The sequence below is a fragment of the Eretmochelys imbricata genome, chromosome 3, assembly GCF_965152235.1.
Source record: "Eretmochelys imbricata isolate rEreImb1 chromosome 3, rEreImb1.hap1, whole genome shotgun sequence".
NCBI lineage: Eukaryota > Metazoa > Chordata > Testudines > Cheloniidae > Eretmochelys > Eretmochelys imbricata.
In genome coordinates, this window is record NC_135574.1 from 139,797,292 (window position 1) to 139,815,272 (window position 17,981).

The window sequence follows — 17,981 nt, forward strand, 5'->3', positions numbered from 1 at the left end:
AAACTGGCATCCATATACAAGTTACAGAATGGGTAATGAGGTAAAGCAGCAAGATACACAGTCACAGTGCAGCAACAATTATAATTTTGCCAAAAGAGGGAGAAAGAACGGAAAGGACAGAAGTGCTTTTGAGCTCCCATATCAAGTTTCACCAAGTGTAACAAGACTTTATCATTAAAGTAACCTGTATGCCAATAAACAAGAGACAGGTTAATTTTTTTTTTTAAACAGAAAATTGTGTAGGGACCCTAAGCTCAACTTTAAGAACTCCCTGTTAGAAAGGGAAACCTTTTATTCTTGACATCCTTTTCCTAAGTTTGCATCTGTTTCCAAACTCAGGACAAAAAAAAATCACAGCCACAGTACTAGCCCACCACGTTTCCTGATGCACAAATTAAATAAAGAAAATGTTGATTTCAAGCAGTAAATTCAAATCTTAAAGATTACAGTTTTTCTGATCTATTGTCAATTCTTTTCCTCCTCTCCTCGGACATTTTTAAAAAGTCAATTTTGCACTAGAAAACACGCCACTCTGGAAAATCCTGGAGTCTAAAGCTCTTTATCCACAGAGTAAGATGGGCAGCATCAGGACAAGCTGCCTGGTATTGCTCCACCAAGGTGCTTATGTGTCATTTATGGTAGTGGTTTGTGTTACGTTTGAAGTTTTTCCATGAGGAAAGGAAATGGCTTCATCCAGACACTTCACAAAGCCTTCTAAATAGTCAGATGATGACTTTATTACTACCACATAGACTGGATTTGAACTAGCAACCTTTCAACAAAAGGCTCCATAACCCATCAATAATTATAGTCTGGAAGCAGCTACAATTAACAGAGACTGGTACTGTATTTTTAAGTAAAAAGGAATTAAAAAAACTGTTCTGTATTGAATATTGATTGATTGAACAAACAACATACTCTTTGAAGAATTTTAACTAACATGCTCTGTGCAAAAATTTGTGCAATTTTTTTAATCATAATTGTATTGAACACACTATTTTAGCCTATAAAATTTCACTGCAAAGATGAAGCAACCCTAAAACAGGTATGCAGCATTTATTGTTTATACTTCTAGTCTCCTAAAACAAGTAAAAAAATAAAGCAATGTTTTCCAGACAATCACTACTGCTACTTCTCCTCTTTTAAATACAGAACAAAAAAGCTAATAAAATATTTACAATTCTGTGATCAAAGTATAGGCTGCTGATTTACAAATAAAGATGTATAATATGTACCTTAAATCTCATGTTTGATTGTCAAATACAGAGAGCTGTTCAAATCCTACTAACTGAAAAGTGTTGTGAAACAAAAAAACCCAACCCTCCAATACATTAATGAAATGGAGGGACAGGGGAAGAGAGGTAAGGAGTAGACAACAGAGAACAGTACTGCTCTTTTGTACTTGAAGGGATAATGGAATTTTCTTAGAATCAACTCTGTGAACCAGTGGCTCTGACTGAAATCAGAGAAACACGATCTCTTCAGAGGATTGCACAGATACTTCAGACAATAAAGCTAAGATGTCTAATTATTGGTATATGCTACAGAGTTCAATTAGCAAAATATAAAAATATATGTACCTTAATATAGTATTTTTGCCACATAAGGTGTATTGCCTAAAAAGTATCCTTGGAATGAAACCTCGGGCTGACCCAAGTTTAATGCTGTCATCAAAGTAATTTATAAGCAGACTATCAAAATGAACTTTGAATGGTTAATAGTTATAGCAACTGTTGTGTTACATGCAGTCCATAGAGATGGACAAAGATACCTAGCAACAACAGAAGGTATACATAACAAGGAAAGTCAGCTCTAGAAGACAGACTGAAATAATCAGTGACGATAAGGTTACTTTATATGGTTCTCAAGATAAAAAGTGTTGGAGAGCTCAACACCTTGCAGGAGTGAGCACCACCTCTCCTACTCATGTTTTAGAAATAACATTAAAAATTCTCCCCTCATGTTTAGTCCTAAACAAAACTTTGAAATTTATAAATTTAGTGACCTTCTACTGTGCAATTAAAATAAAATAATAGAGTTAGTGTAACTTGGTTTACTCACTATTATTCACAGTGATAAAAAATATCAAAAGAAAAGGTACAGAGATGGATTTTAGGATTAAGTTACTAGAAATAAAACATGGGTCTCATTCTAGCAACTGAAACTCCATATTTTTCTTTATTGGTAAGATGTATGACAGAGAACAAACATGGAACATTGCCCGTGACAAGAGATAAAACACAAACCAATTACCATCAGGAGTGTACAGCAGACAGAAAATGATTTGAAGGCCAGTGACACTTCTAAAAACTTTTAAGTATTTAGTTAGCCCACTTTTTTGAGCAAAACACTGATATGTAACACCAGAAAGGTCTCCCTTGCTTAAGTATATTTTTCAGGAGACTAAAGAAAAACTGATGTGTGGGCAGAAATATTAAAATATATGCAGGAACAACAATTACCGTAGAAATTTTTCAAGTGCTTGGACAACGTAAATTGGAAGTGGAAATTGTGAGTGAATAAAAATCATTTGACAGAGAGGAACTGTTTCAATGTCTTAACTGTTAATGTTCTTTTAAAATAGGTATAGGGCTACAAATGTTTCCGTTGCAGTGAGCTTTGTATTAACCCTCCACTACAACGTTCTGAATGCAAATGTTTTTTGTATTGATTTCCAGATATAGATAATTCCATAAATCACTAATTATATTTAAAAATTAAACCAATCTCATGTAGCAATCTTGTTTGAATTTTTCACTGGTATCAATTCACTCATAAAATAAGAATAAGAAAAACTCTATTACCTCACCATATAAATTAAGAATGACTAAACAAGTATTTTTGGAACATTAAAGACAGAAACTTTAAATACTATATAATTGATCATGCAACTCAATGATGGTCCACCATAATAATAACCAATCATTTGGGAGAAACGTGATGGGGGAGGGGAGAGAGAGAGAGAAAGTGTGTGTGTGTTGAAATAAAACTTATATCTAAGGCTGCGAGTTTGTCATGGAGGTCAAGGAAGTCACGGATTCCATGACTTTCTGTGACTTATGCAGCAGCCAGTGCGCCCCAAGTTTTAGTCACGGATATTTTTTAGTAAAAGTTATGGACAGATCACGAGCTGTGAATTTTTGTTTACCGCCCGTGACCTGTCCGTCACTCCCGTGACTAAAATGTAGCCTTACTCATATCACCTTTCTCCCAAGTGTTAAAGAAAGACTCCCCCTGTGGGTGGACACTCATGGAGAGCACCCTTCCAGCAGCTCCTCCTAGCTAAACCAGAAAAATCTGTGAAAGCACCTCTGCTGAGCATAAAGGTGGTCTCTCATTCATCCATGTTCTAAACTCAGGTTAAATACCCCCCAGGAAACCTACAAGCAACCATGCAGATTATGAACATCAATCCAACAGATTCTCTGCATGACCCTGCTTAATAAACTGATGACTGCATTCTGCACCAAATTTGCCTTCTAGATGGTTCCAAGGTGTAAAGCCATGAAGAATTACAGTAATATAGGTCACAAAGTATAAACAACTATATATCACATTTTTCATCTTCCTGAAGAAAAGAACAATATAGCACTCAGTCAATAAACCGTGACCTGAGCATCTAAATGTAGCTAAAAAACACTGAACAGCACCACCATTAAACAGCAAGCCTTTGTTACAAATGGTAGAGACACTTCCTTAATCCAGGATTCTGTAATAATCGACAATATTTCCAGTTGCTTCTCCAAATTTACTAGCATTACTTCACTTTTATCTTGGTTGACCATCAGCCTCATTCAATCCCCAATTTCATTCAGACACTGGGTCATTCATACTACTACATCAGCTGTATAAAATTAAATAGCAAAGTAGTCAATTATCAGCACACTGAAGACACTGCATGCTGCAGCCTGTATCTCCTTACTAATTTATTTTACTGCAAACAAATTAGATTATAAATTCTTCTGGGCAAGAATCTTGTCCTGTTACTTATCTCGTAAATCACCCAGGGCCCTACCCTTTACAATGTTCTAACATCCCTTCCCCCTCTCAGAAAAATCTCTTCTTACAACAGCCTTTTATACAAGATAAAGTAGGGCACACATATCTGCCATTAGCGTACACAATGGGTTCTTTATGAGGTATGAAAAAGCCAGAATGTAACTTACTGGTAGTATTGCTCAGTAATGACTACACATACAAGACAGGTTTTCGGAAGTGCTTTTTGCACTGGAGATTTTGATATGGCCATTAATGGCTGCATTAAAAACTACTGTTTTATACAAATCTCAAATACATTCAGTCTAAACCAAGTACATCCCCATTGTAATAGCTAGCCTTGTCTTTTACTGTTTTTGGACAAAATGCAGTAGAGAGTTTAAGAGAGTAGTTGTAATAAATAAAAAGTAATATCTCTGCTTTATATTTAAAAAGAAATTCTGACTAACCCCCCTTTTAAATACTATCAAGAAAATCAAGTAAGATACTCACAAAGAGCTTCAGGCCCAGATTCTGAATACACATATATGCTTAAACTTTATTACCATTAGTAATCCCTCTGCAGCTAAAACGACTATTTGTGATAATAAAATTAATCACATGCATGTTTGGAAGCTCAGGGCCTAAGAGAGGAAGCTATTCGGGTAACAGTTGCAACACCTCAAAAGCAGAGGTAGGAGTCCTTGGGGTGGTGGGGGTCCCCCCTGCAACCTGAAGTGCTGGCTGAAGTCACGGATGTCTTTGGAAGTCACGGATTCTGTAACCTCCGTGATGGAATCGTAGCCTTAACAATCACTATTCAGAAGCTACAAACAGCAGCACATTCATATTAACCATTTTCCTGCATGAGGAATGCAAAAGATTAGATCAATTAAAACTGCTGGCAAGATCTAGAAATGGAGACTCCAAAAAAAGTGAACAATTGGCAAATTTAATTCTCAACAGGAATATAAATCTAGTGTATTAAATCCAAATTTTGAACAGTTACACATGGAAGGCTGATGCAATTACCTGCAACATCAGCTCACAGTCATCTCTTCCAACAAAAATCATCTCTCGTGGCAGCCTGTGGCGGGTGCCTCCACTGCTCACCAAAAACCAGGATGTTAAGCTCATTTTCTGCTTAGCTGCTAAATCCTTGGCAAAGCTACGTCATCCTACAGCAAGACAGACAGAGAGAGGGAGAGAGAAATCCATTTAGTTATTTTTAGCTATAGCTCCTACTCAGCAAGTGCTGTGATCAGCATATATAAGGAATCTGAAAAAAGCAGTTCAAGAGCATGTATATTTCCCAATAGATTGAATCCGGATGTCATGGGAAGTGACACAGACTACTGGATTTACATAAAATCTGAGGGCTTTGGTTCATGTAACTAGACACATTCAATTGAAGAGGAAGACCTATTCAAAATAAATCAGTAGCTAGTTAAATAAGCAATGCCTGAGTCACGTTTTCAGAAAGCTTTTAACATCTAACTGCTTATTACAAAGGAAATTAATACATTAATGTCACATTTGCACTATCAACCACAGACAATATTAGATTCATTTCTCCTCAGAAAGAGAATGTATGTAAGTAGCTTTTATGAATCCATCTGTCTTAATATCAAACAGCACAGTTTCATTTCCCCAAAAAAACAAATTATAAAGAGAACTAAAAATGGAAAGAAATTGTAGGAATATTTAACTGTGCACTAAGTAATCTGAAATTAAACAGTCCCAACAAAAATGTATTAGTTCTTTGCTCTTCATTTGAGAAATTTAAAAGCAGCCATTACTAGAACACATCTTTCAAATGCAAATTTCATTTATAATGAATCCTCAAGACACTTTATAAAAGGATTATTATTATTAAAAACCAAATCTAACAAAAAAGTATTAAAAGCTTTAAAAGTCCCAAAGCATGGTTACTAATAAATATTTTATATTGTCACTTGATTCATCAATGGACAGTCTAGGATATAGGGCATTAAAAGTTTCTTCGGATGAAGAAAAATACAGCCATTAAATACCTTGAGAGTTTGAAAATTAATACACAATTTAATGGGGTGAGGGCACCAATGTGAGCAGCTACTGGATAACAGACAAAGATTTAATCAGGCGCACCCACAAAAAAGCCTTTAGTTGTCAAGTCTTGGAAAAATTAAAGTATTAATCAAGCATTCCAAGTCTCTTATTAAAAAAATGTAGCAGCCAGACAATATTCCAGAAATATTCTAATTGACAGAATGATATTGTAGTTGTGAAACCTGAGAATAAATCCACTGACAAAGATCTATGTCAATACAGCATCCACATTCCTTTCATTAGGAGAGGGTCTCAATAGGAGTTGCCAACCTGAGAGCCCCAACTCAACAATCAAACAACTGGCATTTTTGGTTTTGTTCTAGATTTCATAAAATTATGGGAAATGATATCTGTATCACATTTCAAAGAGGCAAACTCAACCTGACAAATGGATGAAGTTTGCAGCAGATCATGGCATCATCTCCTTAACAACAAAAATGCAGTGCAGAATGTAAAGACAAAGAGTAACATGTAAATGTAGAATAATAATATGGTCACAGCAATGATCCAAGAGGCAAACTACAACACAAAGGAGAGAGAGACTTTGATCTGAATTGAGGCATGGTAATCTCTGATGTTAACAGGAATGAAGCAAGTCAAAGCTGTATCCGACAGCCTTACAACAGAGCATAAATGCGTTGAAGGATAATCATGGCAGATGCTAAAAACTGAAAAAAACTAGTCTGTGAGCTGTACATCTGGATTGATAGTTTTTATACAAAGTCAAAGCAAACTTATTAGGAATTGGCTAAAATTTATACATAGCCTCCATTGCTGTAGGTTTCTTTAGCAAATAAACAAAAGATGTTTTAATACAGTGAGTGATACAGTGTTTTAATACAGGTATTATTGTATTCAGGGATGCAGGTCACAGAATGTAGTAGAATTATCTTTCCATAGGGTTCTACCATATCAGACATTTTAAAAACAAGGATGTTTCCAATTAGTGTTCTCCCAATGAATCTAAATAGTATGGGTAAATTTACCCTACGGCACAGAAAATATGAATAAAATTGTTTCAGTCTGACAAAACATATCCAACATCTACAGAGAAGACAATTTCATGAATAAAAACCTGCAGAAATCACATTAAAACATGGTATTATTTTAGTGAACCGCTAACCAAAACAGTTTATTCAGTATTTTTCTGAGAGAGAACTAAGTTAACCTGATTTTACTTTCCAGCTTTTAAATCGTACATTTTTGTTTTGTTCCGACTGCAAATGTACTGCATTCATAATCATAAACTATCCAGTTCAATGTATTTCTTACTGCTTTTACTTTGCTCCTTTTAATCTTCCATCTGCTTACTTCTATAAAATGTGGGGGTTTGTTTTGTTGCTCTAATTTAAATATGAATATCCAGCTCAAACCGGTGCCCAATGAAGTTTTATTTGAAAAAACAAAACAAAACAAAAAACAACCTTTCAATCCAAATACCTTACTTGGCATATCTAGATTTTAACACCAATAAGAAAAGTAACAATTTTGATTTTTAGAATACAGACATTAACAATTAGGTCAGCAACAACCATGTCACAAACAACCCAGCAAACTCTAAATATTGACAGTGAACAGAATAAATTAAGGTAGCTGGAAAAGATCTTAAATATTTATCGTTCTGAGCTATCATAGCACTGCTTGGCAGCACATTTATAGTTAAGGGCCTGTCAGCATTACCATCAAATAATGCTAGTGTTGTTTCAAACAGCACTGGCTGAATGGTGACAAATCATCAATCCTGATGCATATTTTAATTTTAAAATATTCTTTAGAACAAATCAGTGTCTTTGATCAGTGGGGCTATACAGACAAATCTAGCATTTCAAAACTCAGTGAAAATCTAGAAAGCAGCAGCAATATATTATGTTTGAATAACTTTAGAACACTGATGTGCCCTATATAGTTTTAATTTCATACTCAAATATTTTAAATTAAGAGTGTGTGTGTGTGTGTGTATATATATATATATATATATATATATATAAATCAGTATTTTTGAGTCTGTTTTGTTCCTGTAATTTTACAATGAATATTACAATTATATTAGGTAAATGCCTTGCCGGTAGTACACAGACTACGATTTTAAAAGATCACAGGCAAAGAAAATGGAGTGGGCATTCTACCTTTAAATCACCCCATTGTTTCAGATATTACAGTTCATCTGGTTCTTTATCAGAGGCCACAGTAAGCCTACTATACATTCATTATGAGTTGAAATATCTAGCCACTGCGGTCAGACTTCAGGATAGAATGGTAATTATGACTTTGGATTTTCTTGCTTTTGTAAGTTTGTGTTAATTTCCAACCGGGGAGCTAAAAAACAACTACATTATTTTATAATGCAAAATTGAATACAGATATGAATTAATTTTACTGAAATTGTTACAGATACTACAGTGAACATTTCAAGTCTATGAAGAATGCAAACTGCACATGGAATTTCAATTTTATTTGCATCTTACACTAAAGAAAACTCCAGTTTGCTATAATAAAGTAAAAAGCAAACTTGTTTTCAAGACCAGCAAAACAAATTTTACATAGTACATAAATTTCAATATATCCAGTGATCTTGCATTATATTGCTTACTTTAAATAAGTTGGTGAACAATCCACAGTTGAAGACTTGGTGATGTTGGGAGGAAAGTTTAATTCTGGGTAATTATAAAACTGTAATAAATTTCATCATAGCCAAGTTTTTACAGTTTTGTTGTAGTTATGAAATGTTTTCTCCGTCTGGAGAGGAAACAGTGTTTTGTAGTTCAAGAGCTATGAATTTTGGAAACTTATTCTGTGGTCTATAAGTATCAACAAATTTATTATACTCACAGTTGTGTCAAACAGATGATGCACCAGCTGGGAAACTAGCTACATCATCCATATAATGTAATTAAATTCTAAGAACTGAAGCCCTGCATTCTGCAGCCAAGAGGTGGGTGTAACCCAATTCTGATATATCTGCAGATGCCTTGCCAAGATGATGATTTTGATATGCTAAAATGACATCACTGTAAGCAAAGCCTTAATTTTAATAATTAAGTATTAATCTGACAGTTGAGCAATTAGGAGCCTACATTTTTATAGTTGCCCATGGCTAGCAATAAGCAACTGATTCATGCAATCAGATAAGTAGTGAATGTAAGATTGGGGCCCTGGGGAGCAAACTCACACACCATGCTTAGCTGTAAGCAGGCGAGTAGTCCCACTCCATGATTTCCAGTGGGATTGCTCATGTGCTTGAAATTAAAACACATGACTAAACGTTTGCAGGATCAAGGCCCACAATTTCACTGGTCTTCCCATATAAACTGAGTATCAGTAAAACAATTTTGTAAATTTTTTTTTTAAAGAAACTTCTTAGAAAATATACAACCAGTTATCACCACTAATTCATATGATTTAGGTGGTGCTAGTAATGCTGTCAATCCAACATTTCCCATTTACAGTTGCTTCTGACTTTGTCAAACTGAAATTTTCCATGTCATGTGTTTGTCTAAGGCTCATTTTTTATTTTTTAAATTTCAGCAAAAGCTGTTCAGCCATTTCTGAAAGTGAGATTAGGGAAAAACACAGTGTATTGCTCTTTTAAAAAAAATAAAAATCTCACAACTGTTATATTGAGCTCTAGCAACACATGCTTTGGAGCAGGGAACTAAAATTTGTCTGGGGATCACAGTATTAGGGATGTGTCTTTTCCCATTTGTGTGAAAAACTGTCTAAATGTGGTCAAGTTATAAGCTTTTGAAAAATCTCAGCCTGCACATTTGCAGTAGATACTTGTTTGACATATAAATTCTTCACAGATTCTCTGCACCGATCATGCTCAAATTTAGGGCTGCTGCGGTTGAATAAGACTATTCCTGCAATTGCTGCTCCTGGCTGCAGTGAGATGCTATGGCTCCAAGCACAGGAATTGCGAACAGGGAAACTGTCACTCCTGTGAACAAAATGCCCGCTGCAATTCAGGCAGCTTGGAGGAGGAAGTTGCTTGACTCGAATGCAGAGGGAACAAGAACCAGACTGGAAGTGACAATCTCTTGAGAAGGATGGGTGGAAACTGAAATCAATAAACTTGGGGGAATGGAGATTAGGACAAGGAAAAAAAAAAAAACAGAGCTGGGATGGGGACAGAGTAGAAGTAATAGAGGAAGAAAGGGTCAGGTGGTTCTCACCACTAGAACACACTCCCCATAGAACCTGGATTTGAACCCAATTCCTGAGTCTCAATATTCCTTTGCTGTCAGCAAATGTCTGTGACAATCACTAGAAAAGCATGTCTCTTCTCCCTGTATTGCCTGGCCCACACAAAGGATGACAATCTACTGCTATCAGCTTCTCAGTTAGCTCAAGAAGGAGAAGTCTGTGCTGCAGATACAAAGGTTCTAACCCTGCTGATGAGCCACATGAATGTCAATGTGACTCTACATGATGGATTTCCCCCCACCCCCCCAGTTCGTTTTTCTTGATAAAAATATAGGAAGTTATGCATACAAAGCTTAGTTAAAAGGTTGCTAAGTTTTTGCATATTAAGTTAAATTTGCAAAGTCAAGCACTCAAAAGTCAGGAATTGCCAGAATATGGTTTGCCTGTGCAACTGTAATTCAGCCCCCTGGTGTGAATGTATCAGAATACAGACTTTAATTACAGATCACACATTTTTTTCCCACAAAAACCCTGGCTCATTTAATAACAAAAGATGCTCAATGAATGTGCATCTTTTCAATATTTTGTTTTCTCCTCATTCAATGTGTGGCTCCATGCTTCAGTTACTGGCCAGTACTCAAACCCTACTCTGGATACAGAATTATTAACTTCCTTATTGACTTTCCTATGGAGCTCATAACTACAGTGTTTGAGTACTTTACAATTCACCTAGGATGTAGGAAATTCATTCTTGAATACTGCCTACAGATGTAGTCCCCTCATCTCAAAAAAGATATACTGGCATTAGAAAAGGTTCAGAAAAGGGCAACTAAAATGATTAGGGGTTTGGAATGGGTTCCATATGAGGAGAGATTAAAGATGCTAGGACTTTTCAGCTTGGAAAAGAGGAGACTAAGGGGGGATATGATAGAGGTATATAAAATCATGAGTGGTGTGGAGAAAGTGAATAAGGAAAAGTTATTTACTTGTTCCCATAATATAAGAACTAGGGCCACCAAATGAAATTAATGGGCAACAGGTTTAAAACAAATAAAAAGAAGTACTTCTTCACTCAGTGCACAGTCAGCCTGTGGAACTCCTTGCCTGAGGAGGTTGTGAAGGCTAGGACTATAACAGGGTTTATAAGAGAACTGGATAAGTTCATGGAGGTTAAGTCCATTAATGGCTATTAGCCAGGATGGGTAACAATGGTGTCCCTAGCCTCTGTTTGTCAGAGGGTGGAGATGGATGGTAGGAGAGAGATCACTTGATCATTACCTGTTAGGTTTACTCCCTCTGGGGCACCTGGCATTGGCCATTGTCGGTAGACAGGATGGGGGCCGGATGGACCTTTGGTCTGACCCAGTATGGCCATTCTTATGTCCTGCTCCAGTGATTACTTATATATAAAAAGTAGAACAGCTCTCATAGGAGAGACTGAGAAAGACCCACATAAGACTATCTTGTAGATCAGTGGTTAGAGCACTCTCCTTCAATGTAAGTTCAAATCCCTTCTCCACATCAGACAGAGGAGGAAACTTAACCTGTGTCTTCCACATCCCAAGTGTGTGCCCTAACCACTGAACTATAAGTCATAAGGATGGCACTACCTTTATCTCCTCCCCTTGCCATTTTTGGAAACTCGTCATCCGTTGCTCTTGTTAAAATGCCCAAAATCAAAATGAGAATTTTGAAGTCAGGCTGAACAAAACATTTTCTTTGACCCAACTCAAAATATTTCTGACTTTTATTCACTGAAAGTTTTGAAAAAAAATTGTTTGTTTGACCTGAAATGAAACTTTTTTTTATTTTTCAGAACTGCCAGCAAAATAAAGTCCATTATTCACCCAGCTTAGCCTCAAGCGCTCAGCACTTCTGCAAATCAGACTCTATGATCTCAAATCAGGCACCTAAAAAATGAAAAACATACCATTCATGACTACCTGTGAAAAGTCTGATTTAAGTGACTTGCCCAACATCACACAGAAATTCTATTTATTTAGCGTTTGCATATTCGCCGAGACAAGCAACAGTGTTCTTAGTGGCCAAGTGGAGCTCTCGGAGCCCACGGCTGAATTTGCTTACTGGGGACTCCTTGACAATGTGTAAAAGGAAAAGGAGTACTTGTGGCACCTTAGAGACTAACCAATTTATTTGAGCATAAGCTTTCGTGAGCTACAGCTCACTTTATCTGAGCTGTAGTCACGAAAGCTTATGCTCAAATAAATTGGTTAGTCTCTAAGGTGCCACAAGTACTCCTTTTCTTTTTGCGAATACAGACTGACACGGCTGCTACTCTGAAACTTGACAATGTGTATCACTGTTTTATCTGCACTGCAGCTTGGATTGTCTTGAAGACCCCAATGGTGCTGGTTGGCTGCACAACAGCCTTGCCCAGTATGGAATCGGTTAAGAAGGGTCCACTGATGACGTGGCAGGTTGAAACCGGGCAGGCATACAGTAGGGTCTGTGATGAGGAACTGATTGGTGGTTGATGTTAAGCACCAGTCTTCCCGCCACAGGGACTCAACTGTCATGTCCCGTCATGGCAGCCTTCACCACAGTGGGTGTCATGATGGAAGATGTGTAGCTGGTGGACTAAAAAGATCGTTGAACAAGGACAAGCTTGGGTTGCTAGCTGCAATCTCCCTCCTGATTTGAGGAGCAGCAATGTGGCTCAGCAATGGAAGCCATGAAAGATGAGTTGGCTGGAGAGTTCCTATGATGATGCACATTGTTGAGTTCTATGTCAGCAAGTTTGGTGTTTGCTGAGAGACTCCATATTGGTGCACAGTACTCTGCTATTGAGTAAGAAATGGCAAGATGGCAAGATTGGAACATCTGCTCCCCATAAAGAACCTGACAGTTTGCTAAGAAGGTTGGCTACTATCTTGCTCTGGTGGCTTTTGTATGCTTCGTCAAGGATCATGCCTAAGTAAACTGGGTATGCTTCAGCTTCTGGCCATTTATTATGATGTTTAATTCCCTCTTAACATTGGCACAGTGGAGGCAGTATGTGCGGCAATGGATCAACGTTCTCATAGTGCCATCAGGCTCACACTCCGACTCTTACAACACAACCTTAAGGGTTTATCGAGAGCCAAGTGATATTTAATCAGGAACTCTATGACCGAGGCAGAGACAGAATCCAATTCTCCACAGCAGCATTCAACTGACCTAAAAATTACACTGGCCTTTCTGTTCCTGCAGTCCCCTGCCTCATTCACTCCATGTTTTCCAGCTTCTGCAACAAATGAGGCAGGTGTCCTACAGACAGACTACACACTCCTGATTCATACCTAGAGCAGGTTCATCCTGTGCACTGAATAAGGAAGGGGTCCGGTGGAAAAAATAGTATGTGATCATGTATTTAAAGACTGTCATAATGCATATGCATTGTGGGGAAGGGAGTGGAATTAAAAATGTACACGCAACCTAAATTCATTAATTTCCTAACTTTGGAGTGCTTGACTTTGCAAATTTAACGTTCTTTTAACATAGTTTTTGTGTATGTACTATACTGTAAACATTTGAATGGGAAAAATTGTTCCTGAGAGAAAATGAAGTAGACTAGGTGCACCAAGAAGAGAGAGAGATGGATTAATATCTCTATTAGATAGAACATTCCTAACAATTTCTGATGTTAAAAAAATTAAAATTCATGAATTTTCTTTTTCTGGCCGCCTCCCATCTTCCCCCAGATAATTAGCTTTTAAAGCTGCAGCAGATACGGAAGTAAAAGGTTAACTATGATCATGTTTCCAGTGTTTTAGATTTAAAATGCATTTTACAGTGTTGCTGTTTTACAAGTATTCTGTACGTGCTTTCTTGAAACCAAAGTACCTTTGATCCCTCTTAGCCATAACAAGAGAATGTTAATGTTTCAGTTGGAGGGAAATTTCAGTTTATTACACTGCTGCTAAAAATATTCTATTTTGTTTGAATGAAATACTCAGGGGTTTTCTTCCTGATGCCTCTATGATGTTACAGTCCCATTAGACCATTTGATCACTGTTTTCAATGAACAGGAAATAGGAACTAGTTATAAAACTAGCTTATATTTAAGTCTAACATAAAACACTATGGGTTACGTACATACACAGATTTTTAAACAAAAATTTTACCATATGCATATTACAAAAGGTAAAATGTATTCTATATATAACAGGAAATCTATATATAACTTCAAAAATCAATGAAAATGGATTACTTTTCCTTATCTAAGCCTACGTCTTACAAGAAAACTCATTAATAGCCTCTCACAGAGACATAAGTCATTTAAGAGGCATCACTTGGTATACCTTCACACTCCTTGCAGAATTTGCAATGCTCCCTTTTAAGTCTTCCAGGTTATTTCACAATGAGAGATATAATTTGAGACTACAATCTCGCTCAGATGATTCAGGAGCCCCAGTTATCTCTTATTCACTCTTTAAAACACACAGAGTCAGAAAACCAAACCTGTATTTGTTTGGGCTTCCAGTTCCCAAATGAGTTTGGGAGCATTCAGTCTTGTATAAATAGTTCACAAAACGAGCATCCATGTTTGTAGATGCAATAGAAAATGCATCTACATTTGGACAGGCACAAAAAAACATTCTTCAGGTTCTATGGCAACCAACTGGAATGATCTTACATCACATACTGGTTATGAGGAAAAGTCTACGAAAGACTTGGAGTAGGAGTTTCTCATCTGACAGTGCTGAGGAGCTGGCAGGAGATGAAAATGCCTCAGAAAAGCAAGTGACATTTTGAGCTAATGATTATGCAGCCTAAAATAATGCAACCTGAGACAACAGTGCTCAGAAGGAGAAATGCAGAACCTTTCACCTTGGCCCTTACGCACCAAGCAGCTGAGGATAGGTCTACACAAACACTGCAGGAGTGCCACTGTACAGCTTCAATGATGATGCTAACTCCACTGACAGGAAGGCTTCTCCCATCAGCGTAGATATTCCACTTCTGTGAGAGGTGGCAGCTATGTCAACAGTAGAAGCCCACACATCAACATAGCACAGCCTACTCAAAGGGTTAGGTCAGTATAACCATGTTGCTCAGGGGTATAAATTTTTCACACCAAAGAGTGATGTAGTTATACCAACATAAGTGAATAGTGTAGACCTGGCCTAACAGTGCCCATAAAGGGTGCTGAAGGACCCAAAATAATGGGGTGTAAAGTCTATTGCATTATAAAGCAAATAAGCAATGTTTGGAAAAAGCAAAATTCCTTTGTAGCATAGCATAGAAGAAAATGTTACCCAGATGGAAAAAGTAATTAGATCACGCAGGAGTTTTATACCAGACCAATTAGTTGTCTTTATTTATAAACAGGACAACCTCTGCTGTTTGTTTCATCCTATAGATTTTCTCTCTTGTAGATTTCACAATTTCTCATTTGCACCTGATTCAATATGAAAATAGCATACAGCATGAGACATACAATACCCAATGCACAAATGGCCAGACAGGAAGATAGGTGACAGTTACCTTTTGCCTGAAAGGAAAATCTCTTAAATGTGTCAACACCTGGTGACCTGCCTTAACTCTAAGACCTTTAGATACATAACTCCTTAAATATTATCCACACTAAGATTTCACAATGATTATGAAGACCAGTAGGCTACTGGCTCTTGGTAGAGACCTCACATGCCACCCTTTGATGAATTATTATGCAGGTATCTCATTCAGGGGATCCCGATAAAACACTATGCACACCCTGTGCCTTCTGCCAGTTGGCACCAAGGGGCCCCTGGGTCATAGGGTGCCACAAGGGCTGAGATAAACCAAAGATTATTCAGATTTCCCCAGCTCTTGGCTTTGTGACAGGGATGGATACCCTAAATTTACTTACATTCTAAACTGGAGCAACATGGTTTAATTGAGAAGTGAATAATGCAGGGATGGCCAACCTGAGCCTGAGAAGGAGCCAGAATTTAGCAATGTACATTGCCAAAAAGCCACAGTAATACATCAGCAGCCCCCCATCAGTTTCCGCCCCACTCCCAGCGCCTCCCACCCATCAGCAGCCCTGCCGATCAGCACCTCCCTCTCCCTCCCCCACCTCCCAATCAGCTGTTTCGTGGTGTGCAGGAGGCTCTGGGGGGGTGGGGAGGACCAAGGGCATGGCGAACTCAGGGGAGAGGATGGGAATGGGTGAAGTGGGGGCAGGGCCTGTGGCAGAGCCCGGGGTTGAGCAGTGAACACCCCCCTGGCATATTGGAAAGTTGGCTCCAGCCCCGGAGTCGCTGCCTATGCAAGGAGCTGCATATTAACTTCTGAAGAGCCACAGGTTGGTCACCCCTAGAATAATGCATGCTTAACTTTTTTTTTTTTTTTTTTTTTCACTTTCAGGGTTGTTGTTAGTCAGTCCTTCCCCTTGTAACCCCTTGCACCTGTGGATCTAATTCTACTCTATTAAGCCAGTGTAAATCTAATGTAATTCCAGAAACTTTCATGGAGTTTACTCTGGTGTAACAGAGAAAAATTACAGCATCATATATTTTTATGAGAGCATCTTCCTGTTCAGGAATTTGCATGCCATTGGAATAGTAGTTGAGAGTCTATTTGATTGAATGCTCCAGTCAGTTGAGTGTTGACTAATTTGCATGACAAAACAAACTCCCTTTTTAACCTGTAATCACAGCTGAGTGATTTCTCCGAGTGCAAAGAGACATGGATTTTGAGTGAGCAATAATCCAGTAGACAGGAGAGTACCTCATTAATTAAATCTAGGCTCTAAAATGCATATTATGATTTTATTTTATATGTAACCATTTGTTTCTAATACTTCTGCCTGTCACTACTTGAATCTCTATGCTTTATTACAAAAATTAATACCTGATTTCACTACAAACAAATCTAAGTGCTGTGTGTTAAGCTGAGCGGTGATCTGAGGTGGAATTGATAAACTGGGGTGTACTGTTGCTTTGACAGGAGCACATCTGTGAATACTGTGAATGTCCAGCAGAACAGGGGCTGGACACTCCAGGGAGATGCTCAGAGTCCTTGGATGTGCCTATTGCTAACCTGCAGAGTGACAGTGGGCCCTGAGAAGCCTAGAAGAGAGTGCTTGTTTTGCCAGTGGGGTTGAGGAGCTGATGCACAGCAGGCACAGACAAGGCTTTCTCATACTAAGGGCATGATAGCAAGGTGCTTCTCAAGCCTGGGAACAATGAGAAGCATTACCCACCCCTAACTACACAAAAGTATCAGGAAACCAAAGAATAAATGGAACAAACTCTTTGGTTTAATAGGCCACTTTTGAGAATCATAGAATATCAGGGTTGGAAGGGACCTCAGGAGGTCATCTAGTCCAACACCCTGCTCAAAGCAGGACCAATCCCCAATTTTTGCCCCAGATCGCTAAATGGCCCCCTCAAGGATTGAACTCACAACCCTGGGTTTAGCAGGCTAATTCTCAAACCACTGAGCTATCCCTCCCCCCATGTGCCCTGCTGCAATCTCACAGCTCAGTGAGGTTGATAACTCTCCAGATTTAGCCCGGGCTCCACAAAGAGGGATCAAGCATGGCTAGTCCTTCCTTTTACTTCTACCAAAACATACTTCTTTCTTACCTGCACAATGTTTTTCTATCCATCTATCTCATTCAAAAACAAAATCTAGTTATGACTAACCACATTTAAGAAGGGAACCACACAGAGTAAGAACTCTTTTTACTTACTATCCAGACCCGCAAAAGATGAAGGCAAAATGTGAACTTTTCTTCCTTTGAGTATAGGGCACAGCCTGTGTTTTTAGTCTGTTAAGAACTGGAA

The 17,981-nt window shown here is 37.9% G+C and overlaps 1 protein-coding gene across 1 annotated transcript in view; it reads right to left on the reverse strand.

Annotated features, from left to right (window-relative positions):
• The window catches only part of CEP170 (centrosomal protein 170), a 186,524-nt gene that overhangs the window by 143,901 nt on the left and 24,642 nt on the right, over positions 1 to 17,981 (reverse strand). Inside the window, exon 2 of the mRNA XM_077813468.1 lies at positions 5,008 to 5,153. Within this exon, the coding sequence (XP_077669594.1) occupies positions 5,008 to 5,112 (105 nt within the window). The 5' untranslated portion in view covers positions 5,113 to 5,153. The remainder of the gene's footprint in view (positions 1 to 5,007; positions 5,154 to 17,981) is intronic.